The sequence below is a fragment of the Dermacentor silvarum genome, unplaced genomic scaffold, assembly GCF_013339745.2.
Source record: "Dermacentor silvarum isolate Dsil-2018 unplaced genomic scaffold, BIME_Dsil_1.4 Seq266, whole genome shotgun sequence".
Classification (NCBI taxonomy): Eukaryota; Metazoa; Arthropoda; class Arachnida; order Ixodida; family Ixodidae; genus Dermacentor; species Dermacentor silvarum.
The window spans coordinates 5,346-29,487 of record NW_023605952.1 but is presented as its reverse complement, the minus strand read 5'-3'; the positions used below and the strand labels follow the sequence as shown (position 1 = coordinate 29,487).

Here is a 24,142-nt window from a genome sequence, read left to right as displayed (position 1 = left end):
GCGGTATTACAGTGCCCCCCCCTCCCCCCCCCCCCCAAGAAAGAACACACACAGTCATAAAATTTACATGGAAGCATGGTGAATGTTTAATGAGAACACTGTTTAATGCATATGGGCAAGCTGTCTGCTTTTCATAATTTCCCCAACAAGATACAATAAGTACTATATTTCTTTTTCACAGCTGCCTTTAGACTAAAGCACAAGAGGAAAAAAAGTTTAACTCCAAGAAACAATTGAAACTCATTTCGTTCTCTCCGTTATATAAGCACGCTTCAAAAGGCAATCATTTCCTCTTTTCTATAAGCGTCATATTATGCAGCCCTCAAAGACATTGCGCAAAAGCTGCTGCAGTTTGTGTATCACCTTGGGTGCCCAGTCACTGTCGGCACAGCAAAACAACCAAACTCGCAGTTGCAGCTTAGGCACAGATTTTAACACAGCATTTCAAACAAGGCACTCGTCTTTTATGTTTGCATCAATTTTTCAAGAATATTTTACATATGTGAAGCAAGCTAGATTTCAAATGATCCTCTGCATCTTAACAAGTTCCTTCGCACTTAATACACACAAAAATCAATCAAGAAAGATAATAAAATGTTAGCTACTGAAACAAAAAGGTCAACAAGGCCACCGCTTCCTGTTCATTATGTGCAGTGACAAAGCTTGTTTGTCCCCGTGAGCAGCAGCAGCCTAAAGCAGCTGGAGTTCACCACTATCACCTTTGCCACCTCCACATACTTGTTTGTTGATATCTAGATACTTTGTTTTTAAACGGTGTTGCCTGTGCATATATGACGAGCCCTAGCTGTATGCTGGGAGGGCTCCAGTCTCTCCATTGCGCCACACTTGGTATAGCCTCCACAACACCACACCGACAGCCAGGCCTGTTGTGACAAGGTGTGCCGCTCGCTTCTTTCGCTCGTCCCTGCGCACCAGCACTAGTGGCTGTGGATTGGCCAGTTCCCTCAGCGGTAGCCGATCGAGGACAGCCTGATCTTTCTCGACCTGGTAGTGGATGCAGGGGTCGGTTGCCCACGACAGCGAGTAGACGGCGGCACAGAAGGCGCTGACGCCGGCCAATGGGGCGCCAATCACAAACAGGGTATGAGCAGAAGATGGCGTAGGCGACGGTGGGCACAGGAGAAGGGTTGTTGCTAGTGATCCAATTCCGGACAGGAGGGACGTCTGATGAAGGCAATTTCCGAGTGCAATCCAGCGGGCTGTTTCCTCCCCTAGCCGCCGGGGCTCCACAATTATGGACGCTGGTCCTGCTTCGAGGGCACGGTCAAAGTCCATTTCAAATGCTTCATGCGAGTTCTCGCCTTCATAGAGCTCGTGGATGATCACCCATTCTGGGACATCGATGTACTCACTGAAAACATGCACAGGAATCGTCATCAACAAGACCTGGAAATAGCTACCTTGCCACAAAGCATGTATTTGTGCATGTGGTACAGTGCACCAAGCACGTGCACTCCCAGACATTTGTCTTGAAGCAGTAGCTTGGTTTACTAAATGTAACCTGAGCTGCATGACTGGCGAGGCCACACTAAAAGGGGATGGCCAAAGAATCACTTACAAAAGCCTGACGCACACCTATTTTGCGTGACCATGTGCGAGTTTCTCACACATGGCAAACCTTGCTTTGATAGATAAAATTAGTATTGATAATGCACCGCGCACAACAAAATTCAGATTGGCAACAGCTGTTGCGATTACAGTTGCAAGTGAGGGAAGAAGGCTGTTCGTGCTATTTTTGCCACAACACACGAGCAAGGAGGTTATCCACAGCTACCGCTCAGCTGTTGTAGCAACAACACTCGTAGTAGAAGGGGAGAAAGCCCATGTCACTGCGGTCCAATGACACCGCGCACTTGAAGGGCATGCAACCCGCCAAGATATCTTATCGACGTGTCGGTGCTCTCGCGACATAGACTGCTCTTCGCAACATTTCGTTTACCTCTGTGTACTCCATTTACTGCAACGTCATCTGCGCACCGTGTCGCGTATCAGGTTGTCAAAACACCGCTGTCTATCGAATAATGGATTCTCTATGAATGTGGGCGAAAGGAAAGTACACCAAACAACTGGCACCGCAAGCGTCATTTTGTTTTACAAACTTCATATCGGGCAGATTGACTACGCCACAAGCGGCCCTATCAAATGCTAAACACTACGGGTGACGCTCTTGCGACAGAGTAATTTAGCGGCTGGTTTAGGCAGCACGCCAATAAAACGCTTTGAACACAGAAACACACACACACACAAAAAAAAATGCGTTAACACGTCCTTTGTAGTACAATTGCCGCTTTCGTTAATGACTACGCCGTTGTTAGATCGTTCTCTTAAGTAGGTACCGTTCAGTGGCGACCGAGCAATGTCAGTAGCTAATATAGGACAGGACTGTCATTCAAGAAAACAACGCTTTTATGACGCGACGAAGCGTGGTTGCAGAACTGTATGCGGCAGTGTAAAGGAGCACAAAGGTTTTCTAAAACGATACAAGCCAGCTGTGCTGTGCGCTGGACCTTCGTCGTGATGTCGTGATAATACGCAAACACATTTTTAGATGCTGTCACGCATTTTGCGGCTGTCAACTAGGCAGGAGAGAAAGAATGCTGTGGAAAATACAAGCCGGTTAACGTCTGACAATCGTGGTAGCGCAATTTTCGGGAGAGGACACATTGAACCTCGCTGCCTAGTCTGCAGGGTCGCGTGGGCACTACTCTGAAAGAACCGATTTAAAAGAGCGTCAGGCGGCGGCGACAGTTGCGTTGTGCGGACAAAGGTTACCTGCAATCGGCACACCTCAAATATGTTAGCCAACTAATTGCGAAAAGTAAAGGACACACAGATATAACTTACGTCTTCTCCATCGCTGTTTACTACGGGAGGCCAACCGACTGGCTTCTGCCGTCGTCGACTGCAGAAAGCCCGACCGCAAGTCCGAACTCTGCAAGGCAACCCCAGCCAAACGGACCTACACTTTATAGTACTCTAAATAAATCAGCGGTCTCTTGCAAGCTTAGCTCGTTCGCCTAAATTCACTGATGTTGGCACGTCTCTATCAACTTTCAGCGATGAAAACAACACTGCTCTGGCTCTATTTGGATTTTTTTGTAGTAAGTAGTAAGTCAGTTCGCCACCACTTTCTAAAGGCGCGCGCTGACGTTGCTTCAGAGGCTTCGGACGGCAGCATTTGTCTACTTTTCTCATAAAGACTGTGAGGCACTTGCTTATCCATCTAGCTCTAGCTGTCATGAACTGCTGCATGTGAATGGATTGTGAACTTCTGTGGAGGGCCTTGTTGATGTCCCGCATCCGGCTTTGTTGATGCTACCGCTTGAATTTTACCCATTAAGTCACTGAAAATCTCTTCAAAATGACTAGCCCTCTCGAGCAGTTTGTAGTGAACGTCCAAAACATGTCCTCTAGTGGTAAGTCCGCAGCTTCTTGATTAGCGTTGACTGCAGTTTTCGTTCTCACAGTCTGCTTTGCGGATAGCTTTGCGAGCTTTTCATTGCATTAAGAAGTGCTTGCTGATGTCCCAACGCAGGCGTTCGTTTTGTTTTTTTTATTTCAGGGAGCTTCTCCCAACTGTATACATTTATAAGCAAAAGCAGCGAGATGCTAGTACGAAACGCGTCTCACTTGGAAGACGTATTAGCGACATTGGATCTACAGAAGCACTCACTGGGAGTGCTGGCAATTCTGTAAGTAAAACCGGGCGTAATTATGGATTTAAGTACTCTCCTACTGAACACAACGTTGCTCACTCGCAGCTGTGTCAAGTTCAGCGTAACCAACGCTGCCGACTTTGACGTGCTTTATGCGCAAGTCCAGGAGTTCATCCTAGGTTGTAACGGTGAACAAGTCCGGTGCGCGACGGACACCTGTGAGTTTGCCAACACGCGACTGCACCTCGTAGTGTAGCGTGAACGGGACCTTACAGCGAAAATTTGTTTTCAGTTGCAGAGCTTTGTCATCTTCTTACGCAGTCCCTCGTCGAAAGGCAACAGGTTAGCACATTTGCATCGCGTTTAGTCAGAAAGTGTGCCAATCGAACTTGGGAATAATGATTTTCCCTTTTTGCAGCCAATGCGTGGAATCCATCTCCTCACGTGTGCGATTACTAAGATTCAGCTGCTGCCTTCACAGCTGACATCCATCCATGCTGACCTGTGCCAGGCAAGTGACACAAAAATGTTGCCATGACGTACACAGCGAAATTTTAAAAACGTAGGCTTCAAATTCGATCCACATCTTGCACACTACTGCTCCCCCTTTTGCTGCCTATCTTGCCGTATGAGAAAAATCTAACCACACTTTGTTACTATTCTTTATTTTGTATATGAATATACATTATAGAAGGAAATTGTGGAAAAAGCTAAGAAGCTTAATAAGCCCCCTTTTCCTGCACTCTAGCCATTGGCAGCAACAGTAAAAGCTTATGCCATGCAATAAATATGTGCAGTACAGCATACCGCGCACTGTAATAAAAAAGAAAAGGCAATCTATCGTAGCAAAAACAAACTGACTGAGTGTCTTTCAAACATTAGTGATGAATGTTAGGTGTGCATTCACCTCACACAAGAACAGAATCTTAGGCTCATAAAACAGCCACTCTGTCATGGGGTGTTAGTCAGTGCATAGGGAAACATACAGTTGCCAAAAGTTACCACTGAGTTTTTCATTGCGGTATAATATTGTGCAGCCGAAATTGGACTGAAATGATGTACTATTACCTTGTGACATGCGTGCTTGCGTTTTTATGTATGTATACATATTCTAGGTGCACGTCTGATAATATTTTTTCAACAGCTCTGCCTTCTAGCCAAGTGCCTGAAGCCAGCTCTCCAGTTCCTTGATGTTGACATAACCGATATCAGTCGAGAGGTAGGCTCATCAAAGATTGATGTATGCTGTCTGTATTTTATGTTGCTTCAGTAACCAAACCAATATTAACTATTTGCAGAATGACCAGTATGATGCAAAGCACTTTCTGCTGTACTACTACTATGGTGGGATGATATATGCTGCCTTAAAGAACTACGAACGTGCTCTCTACTTTTTCGAAGTGGTATGTATAGCCAAGTGTGCTTATTAGGAGGAGCATGCCTGCTTGCACACCTGTTAGTGCCTGTTTTACTGAAGATAGGGCCTGCAAAATCGTGAGGATTATAGCGCATGAAAAGACAAGGACGAAAGAAGAGGTGACACACACAGGCGCTAACTTGCAACAATATTTATTTCGAGCAAAGGACCCACACATATATACAACTGTTTCGCATACATCGTCATACATGCGCCGTTTACAAAAAATGCCTTACACGCCATTACGCAGATAAGCTAGCTCTTTGCGGGAAAGGGCAATTGATGGTTGCGAAATACAAGTTGCAAGTTAGCGCTTGTGTGTGTGTCACCTCTTCTTTCGTCCTTGTCTTTTCATGCGCTATAATCCTCACAATGTCATACCAACAAGCCCAAATCACTGCATTACAGGCCTGCAAAAATTTTAAGTAGACTGCTATTAATGTTATGAAATGGCTTTGACAAGTTTGTGTGTAGTATATTAGTTACAATTACTTTTGAAGGTAACCCTTTTTATACTGTTCAGTGTCCTTTGAAGCTGTATTGAATACTTTCTTTGTATTTCCTGAACTAAATAGCTACTTACAGTCACTTCTACTTCCTGTTCTTTCCTCATAAGGGGGGGGTGCACACTGAAGGAAGGAGTGTTCATTTAGTTAAACTACAATTTGATTGCTCTTCAGCCTTTTTGTTTCTATGGTTTTTAAGCTTGCACATGTCACATATGTGGATAGTGAGAGAAGAGGACAGCCATGCTTAGTGTTCTGCTGTGTTTACATTCACAGGCCATTACCACAACCAGCATGGCAGTGAGTCACATTATGCTTGAAGCTTACAAGAAGTATATTCTGTTGGCGCTGATCTTGTATGGAAAGGCAAGTTACATTACAGTGCTTTGTTTTGTGTGCCTCAGCTTGCAGATGGCGAACAGTGCAGACTATGGGGCAGTAGATATACAGACAGGACGGATGCACAGGATTTTTAAACTTCTGGGTTTTTTAAAGGCCAACTGCAGCAAAGTCTTAGTCGCATGAGAAGCCTAGTTTGAAATAGGGCAGATATATGTCATTCTCCATGAAAAGCTTTACGCTAGAAATACGAGACGGTGTGTCATGACAAACTATAAGAAATTGTCGTTTTTGAGACTGTGATTGAAAAAAAAAAATGCCACCATTACCGCTTCCTACAAATGGCATAGCACTTAGAACGGTGAGAACCACCAGCACAACTTCTCAGTATGACTGCCGAGATTGGAGTCCACAGTGTGCTGAAAACCGTGAAGGTGATGTGCTGGGATTTGTGTCAAGTCCATTAAGCACCAGGTGCGTGCATCATCTCCTAAAGTGCTATTACAACAGTTAATAAAACAATTATGAGCCCTGCAGCTTTTCCAAGATTGCTTCGGTGGTATATACTAGTCATTTATAACCAAAGTGAAATGTCATTGCAGTTGGCCTTTAAGTGCATCCTAGAAACCAAGAATAGAATTTTGCCCTGCAGTGTGTCTAACTTAGCTGGCATCGATGATGAAGATTGTGCCTGTGGAAGCACACAGTTTCCCTCTAGCAAGTTACGGTGTCGCCGGCGGCAACCACAAGCAGCCCTGGTATGCTGCCATAATAAAATAAACATTGGATCATGTTATGCATGGAGGTGGAGGGCAGACCAGACAATTGTGAGGGGGACAGACAGCTTGCAGGGCTTCTACCACGCAGTCGTGTATACCTATTATAATAAATATTTAAACAGTTCTATATGACCATATAATTAGCATCTGCATGCTTTTGGCTCTCCAGCACACTCACCAAAGTTATTTATGGTGTAAGCAACCAATGAAGTCGATTGTCACTAATGTGCTGATTATGCTTTGTTGATGGAACTTGTGCAGGTCCCCACTTTGCCCAAGTACACATCTCAGGTGGTCACCAGGTTTATAAGGGTGAGCACTCTCCCTCATCTACATAATGTGACCTAATGTGCATGTTATGCTGTAAGTTCTGTTGATAAGCCAACCCCAAATGAATAGTCTGACTTCAGTTCATAGCAAGCCATGCCACAATATTGCAATATTCCAGTATTACTCACCGCAAAGAGCTCGTGCTATGTTATGGCATTCCAGTTTGAGCATATTCGTGGGAACCAAAAATATAAAATTTCATGATCGTTATTTTTATATCAGTGTATTTTGTGGCAGCTGGTGTTATCTTGACTTATAGGCACCTAGACAGCTTCATATTGTCCAGGCAAACTAGTCAACTTTCCTTAAATTTTTAGGTGGAAAAGTGTTTAATAACTGCACCCCACTTTGAAAGGGATAAAAACACGTATGTACTACGTAAGTCTGTGTTGTACTATCAAGTGCAAACAGCCGCATTGTGAAATGAGACATGGGTTCCGCAAACATTCATCTGAAAAAAGTAGTTATCTAATTTGAGTGGGAGATTGCAGCACTTTTGACATTCACAATTAATCTAGGTAAAATAAGTGAAGCAAGATATTACATGTTATGGAAGCAGGGTTTGGTGAAAATCTGTGTTCGGATGTGCATATGGTGAGAGAAAGTGGTACTGTCCCAGGATATGGGCAGCCCCTTGCAGTGGTGAAATGAGCCACAGTAGTTCACCTGGATACTAACCCTTAGTCATTTCAAGATTGTGAGCAAGGCTTGTGTTGTGGGCAGTGCACATGACTTGTTCATTTCCTTTCAGCCATTGAGCCAACCATACCTGGACCTTGCTTCAGCTTACACTTCCAATAATCCGGATGAAGTCAGGGCTGTCCTCACCAAGCATGCTGAGACTTTTTCTCGGGTAAGATGGCCTACTAAATGCACCAAAGGGCATTCAGTGTTGCTCATATTTAGCGAAGCTGATGCAGGTATAAGCAACTAATTTCATATTTTGCGTACATTGAAAAGTGTGTTAATTCAAAACTTGCCATAGCAAACCGCGTCAAAAGGCTATCGCAGGAAGTTGGGGCTAGTGTGGCCTATGGCAAAAGACAGGTCTGGTGGAATGCAGCATGACAAAAGAGTAGCTGAATGTTGCAGTTTAAGCAGAGTGCAAACGTTGTTGTGTCAGGAGTTGACCATTAAGCAGAAGTAACATGCACTGCTGTTTTGTAGAATTTGAGCTATCTACCATAGATTCAGTATTGTAGTGAGTTCTTATGCCGTCTGGCTATTTGTTATCTCAATGAACATTGATTGGAAATTTCATTGCTGTGGGCATCAAAGCATGCATCTGATCTACTTATGTTTGCATATTTTTCACCAGGATAACAACACGGGTCTGACGAAGCAGTGTCTGGCTTCACTTTACAAGAAAAACATTCAAAGGTTGACCAAGGTAATATACCCTCCTTGTCTCGTCAAGTTCAACACATGCACAAATATTGTAAAGCTTTGTCATACTTGCATTTCATTAAAATGCACATTTATCCTGGGTGACCCTGAGCAAATTATTGTAGCAATTGTAAGGTGTAAAATGCTAGTCAGTAATAAGCTTATTAGTCAATTACCATTTATGTTTTGCATGCTTTATAATATGTAATCACCTTTTGTTATATAGATGCCTTGTGTGAGCTAATTTTTAAATCGATGGCAGCTCGAACTTAGAAAAGACGATGCGCCATCTGGTGTGTTTATTTTTTGTACTATGATTATCATTGTAGTACTATGTCATTTGCCCGTCAAGCTGTCATTTAGAGAAGTGCCGTGACCTCAGCTTCAAAAAGTCTGGTTGACAGGTAAGCTTTGGCGAACACGGACTTCCAAGATTGTGCAAAACGTCCTGGCAGTGCACTTTCTGCAAAACTGTTCTGGTGGTCTCACTTGAACGTGCAGAAGCATTTCACAAGCTTTTGTGTCTCGATTCTTCCTCTTGTTATTTTCCAGACATTTCTGACACTGTCTTTGACAGACATGGCAAGCAGGGTGCAACTGTCTGGAACTGGGGATGCGGAAAGGCACATACTCAACATGGCAAGTTGATCCGTCTTCTTTCTTATCTGTAGAGACAATGACACAAGCATTGCTCATGGGTTCTGCTTTCATTGACGCATTATTTTTTCTGGCCATGGGGCACTGGCTAGTCTGGCAAATAGGCGGCCGGTTTCCCCGTGTGACTTGGTATCTAAATGTGACCATCACATGAAAATGCATTGCTTTTTCTTTGTGTGTTTTGGTGATGCTGATTAGGTCCTCATTAACTTATCATTCCATACCACAAACTTGTGTTATATTTCTCACCTAAATAAGCATTTTCAGGCATCAAACTCGGTATATTCAACATGATACGTTGGGCGTTGTGTGCTGCTCATTAAAGCAGCTCATTTATTAGTTCAGACATACCTTTAGGTGCGTCAAAGTGAATTATGTTTGTGCTGCCACATTTACACCAACAACCTGTTCCTTGTCTGCTTAGATTGAAGACGAGGAAATTTTTGCATCGATTAATCAGAAGGATGGCATGGTGGTGTTTGTGGACAACCCGGAGAAGTACAACACACCACTCATGTTCAAGAGGCTTGAGGAGGAGGTAAGCTGAGGGTACAGCAGTGCATCACGAATTGAGAGTACAGTAAACCCTCATTAACTCGAACTCTGTTATCTCGAAATATTGGTTAAGTCAAAATATTTTTTTAATGTCAATTCCATGTATTTTATACTTATCTCTACTGCGAAGATGTTGGGAAAAGGTCATTACCCAAAGGTTTCAATATTTAGTGCGCAGCTGTGGTATTGCTAAAAAGTGACAGGACTGCAAGTTAGTAGCAAATTTTGCTTCATTCTACACTCTTATCGTCCACCATTCACGGCTGGTTGTGACCTCATTGATAATGCAGGCGGAGTGTAGCTCTGACCCCGAGAAGGTACACACCTCAACATGCACGCTCACATGTGCGCGGAGCGTCGTCAGGTTGCTCATTCGTCTGCATTTCTGTTTGTGGATCTGCGCGATACGCAATCCTCGTATGAATACCGTGTGCTACGCCAGCTGTGCCGCATGTTTTTGGCATTTTCTTAAGAAATAAGTTTATGGCCGCAATCCTGTAGCGATGCCTTTTCTTATCGCATTTCTTCAGTGGTTTTAGTGATGCTCTGCCCGCATTATCAATAATGGGACGAGTCAGCCGAGAACGGTGGATGAAAGAGTGGCGTATGATCGAACGAAAGGCATGGCTAAAAAATCGCGTCCCTGGGGTGGTATTCCCAGTCGATTACCTTTTTGGGATACAAGCACTTTAGTGATATTTTGCGTGACTGGGCTTTGCACGCATAGGTGGCTGCGTGCAACATTTACTTGGCTCTGTGCGAGGATTGCTGTTTCCCGTAGACGCCCGACATGTCGGGTGCCGAGTCACACAAATCTCACAAAAGTGATCTACCACAAATACCACTCCCGGTATGTTGAGCTCTTGCAAGAAATTTAGTGGCTATTGGCACCTATTTCGAAAGATTGTATGTGGTCTATGCGCGGCCAGGGGCTTATATTTTCGTGAATTCGCTTATCGAAATTTTTCCCAGGTTTTACAACTTCGAGTTAACAGGGTCTTACTGTACCAGCCTAATGCCGTGCATTACCATATTTATTCCAATCTATGCGGATAATTTTTTTTTTAAGAGTTACTAAACTCCTAGGTTGGCTTAGAGTCTACACCAGCCTAGATTAGAGCAAATGTGCCATGTCCATAGCTTCAAAATATTGCATTTTAGTGTCTAACCAGTGCCATCTGTTGTAATTACACTGGTCAGACATGCATCTTACAACAGAAGTAAATTAAACATGTTCCTATAGATTTCCTGATCTTTCGCAAGGTTAATGAAATATGTACATCCAAAATATAACATGGAGGGGTACTTTTGATGACTTGAAAAAGAAAGAGAATATTACACTTACAGTTCCAAACTAACAAGCCATAATATAGCTGTATCCATGGTTTGTAGCATAGTGCGATGGGCAATCTGTTAGCACATAGTACCACTTGTGCATGTACTGGGACTCGCTTGAAGGCACATTGCGGTAATGGACCATGAATTGCACCGATGGATCTTACATCGTGCTACACGTACTAAAATGTTCTTGCTGTAGAAGTATAGAGAACAGGACTAGTTAATATTCTTGCATGCTGAAAGGAACAAACACAAGGCAGAGAGGTGCATGCCTTGTCTTCCTTTTCTGCATTGTCTTTTGACATTGTTTTTTGAAGGCGTTCTAACAAAAGTGCGATGGGCTGCACTGAGGGGTAAAGTGCACCAACCCATTAAGGTATGAAGCCAACTTCCAGGAAAAACGTTTGAGTAGAAGGTAATGAATACAGGTTACTAGTCTATGTTATAGAGCACACTCGTTTAGGCACACGACAGCCTCGTAATGTGTGTAACAATCTTTTGTGTGAATTCTTTATTAGAAAATAAATGCGGGTCTCACGCCAACACTTATAACTTTGTCTCATCACAACAAAACAATTTTTGGCAGCAATTTAGGTGAACCCCTGAACTGTGCAATAAACCAAAACTAATTCAATTAATGAAATCCTCGGAGCACAGTGAGTAAAAAAAAAATAATAATAAATATGCACTTCCAATTGGCATGCTTTGCTATAAAAGGGAGCCATATCGTAACTTGTTTTCGATTTTATTTGTTGTGGTTCAGTGCACACCCAAAAATGTGAAAAATAAGTGTGCAATGTTTCAGCAAGAAATATTTATTAGGAATTTATTAGGAATTAGAAATATTAGTTATTTGTTCGCGTATGAAAGAATTGCAAAAAAAAAAAGCTTTCGTGAAAAGAAACAAAAATGATTTCAAAGAAATGCATTGCACACAATAGACTTTCGGGAGTGCTAAAATCCCTCATATTTGTAGCTTGTCTTGTTTTGCTCGTGTGGTGCCTCATCTATATTTTCTAGCTTGTTTTGCAGTCCCACTGCACACTGCAACTTTCGTCTGTTGATTGCGGGCAAACATTTGTTTTCCTTGCCTCTTCCCTCTCAACTTCCCCATACTATGGCTACCATTATGAAAGAGAAGACTACAGCATGTAAACGGCCGCTAAACAAGATCATCTGCTGCTCCTTGACATGCACACAAAAGCTCCAGAATGTAAACAATGCATTTCAATGTAGTGCAACCCCCTTGTGAGAGTTACTGTTTGTTAAAGATAAAAACATCCTGAAAATGCCCTCAAAGCATTATTACTTGTTTAGACGGAATATTAATGTGAAATAAAAAAAAGAAGACTGCACAGTTTGGGCACTTATAAGTTTTACAGGAAACGGACGTTTTCAGTTTCACAAAGGGATGGGTTGAATTTCTTGCTGTATCCTTCAACAGAAACAGCATAGGAACAAAGCTTCTTCTACAAAATGCTCCTCGGTGAATTGCGCAATTAACTATACAAAAACAAAAAAAATCGTCATTTTGAAAAAAAAAATTTTTCAAGTTGGTCTCGTACCTTAAACATACTAGGCAAATCATCTTGCTCTGGTTTGGATGCCTTAGCATCATCGCCCCCTTCAATGCGCTGAATTCAGCTCACTATTTGCAGATCTGTGCCTCTTTCCATCAAGAGGTCGACTTTCTCACATACATAGGTTGGATGGTGGCTGCTCACTCAATTGTGCAGCATGGCATGGCAGTGGACAACACTTGCATACGTAGGCAAAGAAACGGCGCTATTTAATAGGATAAGAGGAGATGACAAACACGGGTGCTCGTGTTTGTCGTCTCCTTTTATCGCATTCAAAAGTGCTGTTTTCTTCGCCTTGGTGCAGTAAACCCCCTTAACTCGAAGGTGTAAAAACGGGGAATATTTTCGAGCAACACGAAATCATGATTATTAATAACATCCGGCCAACAGCGCCTAGACCACATGGAGCCTTTCCAAAAATGCCTCCATTAATATTCTCGGTCATTTTCGCGTGCATCGGCGCTGGACATGTTGACGTATACGAGCACTGTGCCAAGACAGCGGCCTTGACACTGAGTCAAGACGGGTGATCCTATTGCAATACTTGAAGCCAGTCATGCTGGCATAAGCAGTTCCAAACATCTGAAAAGCTGGCACTGCTACTTTCTGCATCGTAATTTCAGACACTTTCACCGTGAGAATTGAAACTGAGTTGCGGTAGAGCTCAATTGCCCACCACGGTGGCTCAGTTAGCTAAGGCGTTGCGCTGCTGAGCAGAAGGTCGCGAGATCGAATCCCGGCCGCGGCGGCCGCATTCCGATGGAGGCCAAATGCAAAAAAGCCCATGTGCTTGCATTGTAATGCACGGTAAAGAACCCCAGGTGGTCAAAATTAATCCGGAGACCTCCACTACAGCGTGCCTCGTAATCGGCACTGGTTTTGGCATGTAAAACCCCAGAAAAAAGGAAGAGAGCAATTTTCGCGCCTTTAGCAGACGCCCGTGGCGTTTACGCCTCGCCATCGAGCGTCCTTATCAAGCCGCAATTTCGCTGAAACGCTGTGGGTTCACATGCCGGCTTCCCCTGGGTGCCGTATGGGCTGATCGCGCCTGTTAAAAAGTGCCGATCATCTTTAAGGTCACGATTAATATGCTGTGACCATATTGATGCATCACTGACAGTGTCCTAAATGAGAGAGCTTCAACTCCCAGCTCACCGCTGCTGCGTGAGCCCACAAAAAAGTGGCAGCAAGCAGCCGAGGAAGTGCGCGGGGAGTGGCGTCTGGCTCGGCTGTCGAGCTGCCCCATTGCCTTTTCCCCGGTAGTTTCAAAGTTGAGATAATCGGTGAAAAATACGCTGGCTGACACCACAGTCGTAAAGAAAAAAAATTGCCTTAACCGATATTTTGAGATATCAGAGTTCGAGTTAACGTGGACTTGCTGTATGTACCAACCAGCCGAAGTTAGCACACCCTTGCATATGTGCAGTACTAGTTGTGGAACAAGAAACTGACTTTGTACTTCGGCGAAGTTTTGCTTCAATAGCACAACAAGAACTTTTCCATTAGCAATAATAGTACTTGTGTGGCTGCATTGTGGACTCAAAAATATTGACCAGAAATGCCTTGTTATATAGTTCTGGCTAGTCATGTCGTATTCTTATTTCCTGCTTATCGACTTTTCCAGATGAGAAAGTTTATTCAGCTGAATGATAAATTGAAGCAGATGGACCAGGACATAGCCACAGACCCCAAATATATTCAAAAGGTGAGACGCATGCATCATATTTTTGTTGTAGTGCATTGTGCAGGCTTCCTTTTGTTTGTCTTGTACAATAGTTGCTTTGGCAAACCTGTAAACTAGAAGCAAAAAAAAAATTTACTGCAAGCCTCATAATGAACTGCTCATTCCGTTGCCATTCTTTACCTATCTATCATCTTCGCGTTTTACCCATTCAACAGCTGTTCTATCACAAGTTGTCACTCATTACATTTCGTCTCTTTCATCGTGAAATATCATTAGACAGCCTTCCTTTTGATAAACTCATGAACAAAAATACTAGGTTTTCAGAACACAATAATCTTCTTACCTAAAATCAGATCCAACTATGGAAAATTTACACTTCGCTTCTATGCTATTTCACTTTGGAATCGCATCCCTGTTAATATTAAGTCATGTCTTTCATTGCAATTTTTTTTACACAATATGAAAAGAATGCTGTTAGCAGAACCATCTTTTCTTTTGTCATAAATACATTTTCATAATCATTTTCTTTACATTACTTCTATTATTGTATCGTTAGGCTTCATATTTCTGCAAAAGAATTTGTATTTGGATTGTTCATTGATATGTAGAAGAGTAAAATGTTTAGTTACGCATTACTAGATACTCCTGGTTTTGATTATTTATTGTGATATTATTGTATAGCATTGTTTTAATACACATCTAATTGTTTTCTATTTATAACTTGTTCCCTACAAATTCAACTTTTTGACGCGGTTTTTTTCCCTTTTTTTATTTTGTTTGTTTGCCCTCTTCTTGCTGCTCTAATACTCTTATGTATCCACTAATGATAGGAGGTCCCCTTGGCAGTTTCTTACTCTGGGACCTCCTGATACTGTATATAATATGTAAGCCTTTTTTTTTTTTTTTTTTTTTTTTTTTGTACATGCAATAAACAATAAACATCCATACTAAAGCAGCTGCTGCCAAGATGCATGGTGTGAAAGACATACGTTATGTTGAGGTTTAAATAAAAAATATATTCGAGCGATAGCCGTACTACTGCAGGTACAAACCTTGAAAATGCCTGGTTCCCTAAATCTGACCTTCAAGCTCAGCCAAGGTCAAACTGGGACTTGGCCTGCTACTGCCGGTGGCAGCTGGGTGCGTAGGCACCCATATCTTGAAAGCGATGTGCTGCCGGCGCCGAGCAGCGTCTGTCCTTTCCTAAAGCAAGCAAAACAGTGCTATGACTCGACAAACTTGGTTTAACCGCGTTCAACCACGGCAAATTTTGTTTCACGAAGTCAGAGGGGTAGTTCAGGACCCCTTTAACATCACAAGCACCTTGTCTATCACCTCAAGTTTCCTGGAAAAGAGTGTAAAAACCAGAGAACCTTGACAGGCTCTCTGGAGCCGACAAGACTGTTAAACGCCGTATTTATTTCTTGATAACGAACAAGCTCAACTTGTTCAAAATATAACCGCGTAGCCCTCTTCCTGTAGTTTCGCTTGTAGCACTTCAGGATGCGAGTCAGTAACTCAATAGTCATGTTACTCCATTTGCAGTGTTCGGGACAGCAAGATGACGATCAGCCAGGCAGCTCCGTTGGAAGTAGCAAGCTGCCCACATTTTCCATGTGAATGCTTTGCACTTTGTGGCATTGAGTTTGTGTTTGCCAGCTTCTCATTTTTCATATTGGTGTGTGCTGCGCAAGTGTGTGCAAATCCCTGTGTTTAGGCAAAAGATTGACAGAGCAAGCATACTAACATTGGTGCTTCCTCCTTGAGAGAAGACAAATAAAGCTGCGAGGCATCATTGTTTCCCACCGTGTACTCTTTCTATGTGTGCAAGCTTGCATGCCTTGATTACATCACTTCTGTTTTTAGCGGATATGACGTCACATTTTTTCTTCCCCCAGAAGTGTTTTCTCCTCACACAGATAGCGCTAAGTCCTATGAATCGCCATGTTTTGAACGTATGTGCTTCTATGGAAGCTTCGCTACCAGGTATATTTACCTTAGAAGAGATGCGAGGCTTCCAGCATGGCGTCGCACAGGCAAGTATAGGAATGCAAACACACTTTGCCGCACGAAGTGTCACTTTAGCGGTGCACTGCTACACTAGAAAGTGTCATTTAAATTGATGTCAACGGGTATATCAGACTGCACTTACATATACATGTATTATGCTTCAGGCAATATTTGTAAAATAACCTGGTCAACTGTCGCAAGCAAAGACAGGATGGCATTGCACTGAGCACCCAAGTGACATGTTCGCTTTTGGAAGCGAAATCTGGTGAAGTGGCAAAGCATCGGCAGCTAAAAAACAAAGATTGCTTTCTTTGGCACAGGAAGAATAGCAGCTTCCTTTGCAAACAGCACGGGAACACTTTTGTGAAATTGCAAGAATAATGCAGTCAGTAGTAGTGCTGCTAAATATTCCATTTTGAAGCACTGATATCAAAGCTACGCACTTTGATGCAGCGAAGCAAGTTTTACGAGTACACTTTTTGGCAAGTGTCACTAAACCTTTGCCTGCCCCTGACGCATGTAAATAACCACTCCTCTAACACCCAACAAGCTGAGAGTCTTTAAACAATTGGAACTTAATGGCATCACAAGGGAAACCAACAAATTAACTCTTGTGCCACCTCATTACTGTTAAGATGATTTACTTTTTAATGAATACTGCAGCCCACATAAAACCACAAATACATTTAATGATAACTCCATTAGGATATGTGATATTCCTCCTCAAAGCGGCGAAAGTCCTCGTCTGTGAATGCAGTTGGTCTGTCGTCGTCATCTTGAATTGACACGTCAGCATTAGTCTTCTGCATCATGGAATGCAAGCCAGCCTGTAACATGGTGCAACGGAATTGAACCAATATTTCACACATGGGCGCCCACTTCTTGCAGATTCACGCACGCACAACATGTAGACTCACAGCAATACTTTGGTTACAATTATAATATTGACCAGAAAGACCAGAGTGCAGTAAAGCTTGTGCAATATTAAGATGACTCAAGGATAGATGCAACTGGCAAATGGCAACCATTCATCATGCATATTCCATTCTGTGCTGCATTTTATATCTATGAAGCAACAAAACGACAGACACTGACCAAAATAAAAGCTAAAAAATAATAAAACTGAGTAAAAGCCGTTTTCTCAGTTTTTATTATTTTTTAGCTTTTATTTTGGTCAGTGTCTGTCATTTTGTTGCTTCATGTTTCATCCCGACCAAACGGGCTTCCGTTGAACCCTCGATTTCATTTCATATCTATGAGCCTGATTATTACAGCAACTACCTCATGCTAACAGCCTTGGTTATAAATGAGGAATGATAACCACTACTCGCGCATGTCCACTTTATCATGCACAGCAAGTGAATTTTCGCAGCTCAATTGGCGATCATTATCCCCATAATGCCAAACATATCTTAGCTACACTGAGTTTCATACCTCAAGATGCTTATTTAGGTGTGGAAAACTTCATACATAGCCTAAGTAGCATTTTAGATAGCTGGAGTGAGTTTTAGTTATGAATATTTCAGCAAACAAATCACTTACTACACCAAGTCTTTACTCGCATAATTGTGTACTCGACATGGCCAAAGTATGGGCAAACAAGTTGTTCTAATTTTCTTTTATGTGTTGACTGCGTTTGGGCTGTATGTAAATAGAACGCAGCAGCACTCAACATTTATTTTCTTATTTACAGTAACTGCAGGAAGGCTGTAGTTAGGAGGAGAAAAAACAAAATAAGACATGACTTTGTGCAATGCCACATACCCTATTGATTACCCTACTACAGGTCTGTGACAGCTTCTTGAGAGCTTTAACATTCTCTTCTGTGTAGTCTGCCTCTTGCGCCTGTTTAAATTCCTCTGTGCAAAAGAGACGAGCATGCAAATCATTGGGTCAAACAATGTGGAATAGACATGGTGTTGTATGCTTCACACACTGTTTGTTCAAATTTTAGCTGTGCTGCACTGTTCTCAAATATTTTGCATCACACATGGTGGAATCTACGTAAGGGAAGAGGTAAATTAAAGGTTCATTCACACTGGCGACTGACAGCGGTCACGCGACCAAGTTGGTCGCAAATGGTTGCTTTTCTCGAAAAAATCATTTCGGTCCACTCGCTCGCTGCTAGATTTCTTCAGTCGCGTGACCACAGTCGCAAAACTACAGAACCAATCTGATTCGCAGGAACAGGACGCCTGTATACGCTGATGGTTATTTTATGTGATGATGCAATTCTGAGCAAATGGTGACTGGCCAGTCACACTTGCCAGTGTGAGAATCGGTTGCCAGTCACAAATGGTTGCGTGACCTCCTCAAGTCGCTGGTGTCAATGAGCCTTAAATGCTATACAACTATGTGCTACACATACAATTTTGTTTATTTTTATCCTATGGATCATGCAATGCCATACAATGCTAATTTTTATGCACAACACCATTCACAAGCTATGCTGAAACACTAACATAAAATCAGGTGGATGCACAGCGTGCGAGCATTGCCTCCTTTACCAGATGCCTGCGGAATGGCTCGCACTCCCATCAGAACGGGCCTGCCCTCAATTGTGACCAAGCGTTGTAAGGTGGCGTTAGCGATCGACATTATCATCACGGGCAGCAGGCGGTACCAACGGTTACCTAGCCGTCGTGCTTATGTGGTTGGTACCCCGGTGAAATCACGGTCAGCACAATCCATGCGCTTTTTAAAGGTTGGTTGTCTGGCTCTAGAATAGCTGTCAGCTTTAATGCCTGCAAACATCCGCTGAGCTATGATCGAGGTTAATGGCCTTCGAGATTGACGTGCACGCGCAATTAAGATTTCAGAAGCCACACGAAGTACCACCCACTGGTTCTGTCAGCCACATGTGGCGTTCGCGACCAACACTAGTGGAGAGGAGGAAATGGAAAGGGTTTGGCTTCTGGTTTTTTTGCTCATGCGGTAGGCATCTAGTAAAGGAGGCAACGGTGTGAGATGTCAACACATTGATGTCAAAGGCAATGTGTGAAGCTTAAGGGGAAAATGGTGTTCAGGTGTATAAACAGAATTATGACACACATGTACCTTTTCTGGTACAGAACTTGGTACATGATTCTGTACCCTTTGTGTCACAGCGGCAAATACCCATTCTGGAGCATTAGACAAGAATGGGCACACATGCGGTGCCACAGACTGAATGGCTAAATCAAAAAATCAAGTAACTCAAAGACGCCATTGAATACAATATGAGTGAACTTATGAATTAAACAAATGAAAGGCCCCAGGATTCCTGGCTAAAATAAAGCAGAATTAGTACACGTCAAATTATGTCTCAAGTACACTGCACCCATTTAGGACACTTACAGTCTTTGTATATCAAATTGAATTAGACGAAACACTCACTTTTTCATGCATTTCTTCATGGGAAATTTTACAACATAGCTGTAGCAATTCAAAACTGGCCACGATGCACCATTCTCAAATTTTCCCTACGATTCTCTCGCCGGCTGTGAACATTCTGGCAAGAATATCAAATTACCTATGATGGCTCGGGTCCGCTTTTCCTCACTTGGCAACGCCTTCCGGCGCATGGCGCCCTGACGTTTCAAGGGTTTTTTCTTCGTGCCGTGAAGAGTTGGCTCAGCCTGTGCACGCCGGCCCCTACATTTCTTCTTCGATTTTTGGTTTTCGCGAACTGCAATCAAAAGTATTCCACTTCAAATCAACAACAAAAGTAGTTAATTGGCAACATACATACTTTCAAGAACGTGCACGCTATTTCTAGAGCTTAGCATGCCGCCACCGTCCGACCACCTGGCAGCTTTTAGCAGGTCGTGCTTTTGGCATGCTAGCCGATACCCTACGCGCACAAATCTGGCGCGCTTAGCTTGAACGCGTAAGGCAGGCGGATAGGAGGGTATTATGCTAAAGCTCGGATGACTGTGCCGTAATGAGGGCTTCATTCACAAATTAAGTTTAAGGTGTTGGGTTGTCCAATAACCCTGCCAAACACTTGATAGCATGTTAGTCAATAGGAGCACGTTACCTTCTTCCAAATCGGTGAACAAGTTTAGAGCCCTCCGCACCAGGGAAGCTGACATGTCGCAAATGAGTGGTAAATCTGATTGAATGGGACCAATGCCAATGCAACTATTACCATAGAATAAAGAACCAACTTTAGAGAAGGGAAACTGTACCTTCCACAGTGGTACGAAAATAAGAAGCGGCAGCGCATGGAACTTACTTAGGCGTAAGACAGATGGCGCTGCTCAAACAGGAAGCGGAAATGTTTTTTTTTTTTTGAGCAATATTCAATATGGCCGCTTTTTACCGGTCGCATACGCTGGTACGCGCCGCGCTCGCCCGGTTGGCGTTGCGGCACGCCTCATTGCCTTGGCTGCCGCGTAGTTTTCGCGTTCTAATTGCCAGGAGACCAAAGAGCCTCTACTGACGCCGATAAAAACAAGCCACAAGTGAGTGAACGGAACGTGAGACTTTATTGGCAGAATACAAGCAGTGCACCTTCTCGTACAAGAGCAGAAATAAAAATTCCATGTCGAGATACGCTGGAATCATTAACGTGAGCTCGTAAACGGCTCACTTTCGTCGTCGCACATGGCGGACTGGTAACGAGCGACAACCAGCAATGTAAGCAGATTGGACAGTGTCCCACCTGTTTGCACCGACAGTCGCCGTTGAAGATGAGCAACTTGCATTGCGAAGCAAACGGGTGACGCTGGCATCTGCTGCCGCAGCCAGCACAGCGACATGGACTACCCGGAAACTTAACGTGACCTCCGTTCCAACCTGCACGTTTCTTTGTTATTTCGGGGGCCGCGAATGTGTAGATCACACTTGGTGCCTCTCTATCTTTCAATATGGACATGGTCGGTTTCGTCACCTTCGGCAGCCTTTTTGCGGGCCTTTCAACTTCGCCACATCGTACCATGTAAGCATGTATGCTGGTCTAGGACTACCGCAAAAAAGAAAAAAAAAAACACGAGACGAAGAAAGAGATAACACGAAGCTGTACTGACAACTGTTTATTTAATGAAACGAACGCCGAAGCTTTATAGATCAGACACACGTGTGCACCTGAAAAGCAACGAGAAATCCAACAAAAACACAGAGCGACCTTCAAGAGGGGTGCGATACAAATGCTAAGATAAACGTTTGTAGACTACCGAGGCACCTAACACGTGTGTATAACGTAGAAAAATACAAAAGTTCCTTCTGGGTAACAGCAACTGACTGAAAACTAACGCAATCACCATCCTTAAAGCGTCGCATGGCTACTGCCTCTACAACCTCTTTTCAGCTGGCCATTTTTTCTGCCGATAATCTGCTGTTACCCAGAAAGAACTTGCGTTTCTTTCCATGTGATACACACGCATTAGGTGCCTCACTAGTCTATCAGCGTGTATCTTAGCACTTGTATGGCACCCCTCTTGAAGGTCGCTGTGTGTTATTATTGGTTTTCTCGTTGCTTTTCGGGTGCACACGTGTGTCTGATCTGTATGAGCTCGGTAATCATTTCATTAGATAAACAGTCGTCAGTACCGCCCCCCCCCCCCCCCCTTCGTGTTGTCTCTCTTTTTCTGGCGTGTTATTTGCGGTAACTTCCCAAATCATGAATCACCAACTGGCCTACACCCACACTCTTCTATATGCTGGTCTACGTTCACGCCAAATCACGGCCGAGGAAGGCCACATGCACAATTTGCCCACGGCTGCAGCAGAAAAGGACAGAACGGGGAGCGCCAATCACGGAGCATGTAAATTGGGAGTCTATGTCATTGTGCGGACTGCAGGAGCGAATGTTTACCACGAGAGACTGCTTCCCAATGCAGCTGACCAGGCCGCCACATCCAAGAAACGTAACACGGCAACCATAACCAAGTCAGATAACAGTGAAATGAGACGCTGCAATCAATGACCGCATAAGGTCCACACAATACATTATACATTGGTGAAGATCCATATGGCAACAGTGAGCATTCACATACATGGGTCGCTTAGGGCACATTCAGCTGTCCGACTATAGGCATAGTGCTGGCCTCCGTCACACATGGTGGTCTGGTAATGAGCGACAACAAGCAGCGCAAACAGATTGGGCGGCGTGTCCCACCTATTTGCACTGACAGTCACTGTTGAATATTAGCAACTTGCATTGCGAAGCAATCAGGTGACGCAGGCATCTACTGCCGCAGTCAACACAGCAACATGGACTACCCAGCATTTTACCATTACCTCCTTTCCCGGCTGCACGTTTCTTTTCTTTAGAGGGCCGCTAATGTATGGCTCACACTTGGTGCCCCAATTTGTCTCAGTATGGACGAGTCGGTTTTGTGGGCATCACCTTCGGCAGCCACTTTTGCGGGCCACTCCACCCAGGTGGCTATCAACTTCATACACCTCAGGTCATGTAAGCACGTATGCTGGTCTATGTTTATGCCAAATTGCAGCTGACGAAGGCCACAAGCAAAATTTGCACATGGCTACAGCAGGAAAGGACAGAACGGGGAGCACCAATCACGGTGCGTGTAAATTGGGAGTCTATGTTGCTGTGCGAACTGCAGGAGCAGGTGCTTACCTCGAGAGATTGCTTCCCAATGCAACTTACCAGGTCCCCACATCCGAGAAACGTAACACGGCGACCACGACCAAGTGGGACAGCAGCGAAACCAGACTCTGTAATCAATCACTTCAGTGTAGCTTGTGCTACACTGAAGGTTATCGAACAAGGCAAGGCTACACCCAGGCTGTCGAGCAAGAAGAGCAATGCTGAATGAGACTAGGAATTAAATATGGCAATCAGAAAGCTTGCATTCATGAAAGAAGCCACTCGGCTCTGCAAGCACTGAAGGCCAAAAACATTAAGAAAAGTTGAATGCTACATAGCACACGTTGCAACGGTTAATGCAAGACGCATGCTGATGCTGCATCGGCTATTTCTGGAGAGGAATTGCACATGGCAACATACACTAAGAAATACTGCTACAGATATGGTATGCTACTAGACAGTGAATGGTATTAAGTATGAGCAAAGAATCGGTTGACCTTTATGTTTGGATGAGGAAGAAGAATTATCCCTAACAAGAGTGGGGAATGAAAAAGTTTGCATGTATAGAAAAAAAATGTATACTTGGCACAAATGGAATTTGACATGACCAGGAAGCTGATTAAGGAAGGGCATACTGATGGAAGAAACTCTTTTGGCCAGCGTCGTCCGTGCTTGTTCAATGGTTGCAGGTGCATCTCAACATGAAGAATTTCTAGAAAGTCTTTGTTGAGGTACCTGGATGACTCGGTCAATATCCGTGCTGGTGGAATGATGGCTGAGGCTCTTTTCAGTCTTGACACAGTCATCCGTAGACTTGATATTTCATCCAAATACTTCTGCGTCCGCTTCTTTGTGGTGTAAAATCCTTGTAAATTTGGCTCCAGCCCCTTCCTGTCAGAGTAGATGGGGGCTTCTGTGATGAGGACCATGGTGTGCTTGGTGCAGATTCTGTTGGGACACAACAGTAACACATGAGATACAGCACAGATTAGCCAAACTCATGTAGTGTTTTCTTTTATGTTTGAACCAATTATGCTGAACTGTAAATGTGGAAAAACGTTCATATCATCTCCTACAAACAAATGACATGTATATACCAATACAGCCATAATACCAATACAGCCAATACAGTATATATTAAGCATATTTATTTCTGAACTTGGTGTTGTTTACCTTGTAGTTACAGCCAAAGTCCACACAATGGCCTTGTTGTAGCAGGAAGTAGCTTGTCTTTGGTGTGTGGAGTGTGTTGCCTTACACTGGTGCCATCCTCTTTACTGCATGCCTGGAACAGAAATTTTGATTGCATCAGAAATTGAAAAAGCACAATTTTGCAATATGAAATGCAA

At 43.5% G+C, this 24,142-nt stretch overlaps 3 protein-coding genes across 3 annotated transcripts; 1 reads left to right on the top strand and 2 right to left on the bottom strand.

Annotated features, from left to right (window-relative positions):
- Positions 1-62: 62 nt before the first annotated feature.
- Positions 63-3,107, bottom strand: LOC119434838 (transmembrane protein 11, mitochondrial). Its single transcript, XM_037701892.2, has 2 exons — positions 2,866-3,107; positions 63-1,372 (listed from the first exon to the last, which is right to left on the bottom strand). Exons 1-2 carry the CDS (start codon positions 2,874-2,876, stop codon positions 802-804), a joined length of 582 nt encoding a protein of 193 aa, XP_037557820.1. The 5' UTR covers positions 2,877-3,107; the 3' UTR covers positions 63-801.
- A 116-nt stretch (positions 3,108-3,223) lies between these two features.
- On the top strand, positions 3,224-16,053 carry LOC119434837 (COP9 signalosome complex subunit 3). The gene is made up of 15 exons (XM_037701891.2): positions 3,224-3,437; positions 3,584-3,713; positions 3,783-3,895; positions 3,970-4,019; positions 4,096-4,188; positions 4,822-4,896; positions 4,976-5,080; positions 5,877-5,966; positions 6,980-7,030; positions 7,800-7,901; positions 8,367-8,438; positions 8,987-9,073; positions 9,516-9,629; positions 14,189-14,269; positions 15,794-16,053. The coding sequence occupies exons 1-15, from the start codon at positions 3,383-3,385 to the stop codon at positions 15,866-15,868; spliced, it is 1,293 nt and encodes a 430-aa protein (XP_037557819.1). The 5' UTR covers positions 3,224-3,382; the 3' UTR covers positions 15,869-16,053.
- Positions 16,054-16,927: 874 nt separating this feature from the next.
- Positions 16,928-20,418, bottom strand: LOC119434835 (active regulator of SIRT1-like). The gene is made up of 4 exons (XM_037701888.2): positions 20,277-20,418; positions 19,770-19,925; positions 18,023-18,117; positions 16,928-17,085 (listed from the first exon to the last, which is right to left on the bottom strand). Exons 1-4 carry the CDS (start codon positions 20,329-20,331, stop codon positions 16,960-16,962), a joined length of 432 nt encoding a protein of 143 aa, XP_037557816.1. The 5' UTR covers positions 20,332-20,418; the 3' UTR covers positions 16,928-16,959.
- Between the last annotated feature and the right edge of the window lie 3,724 nt (positions 20,419-24,142).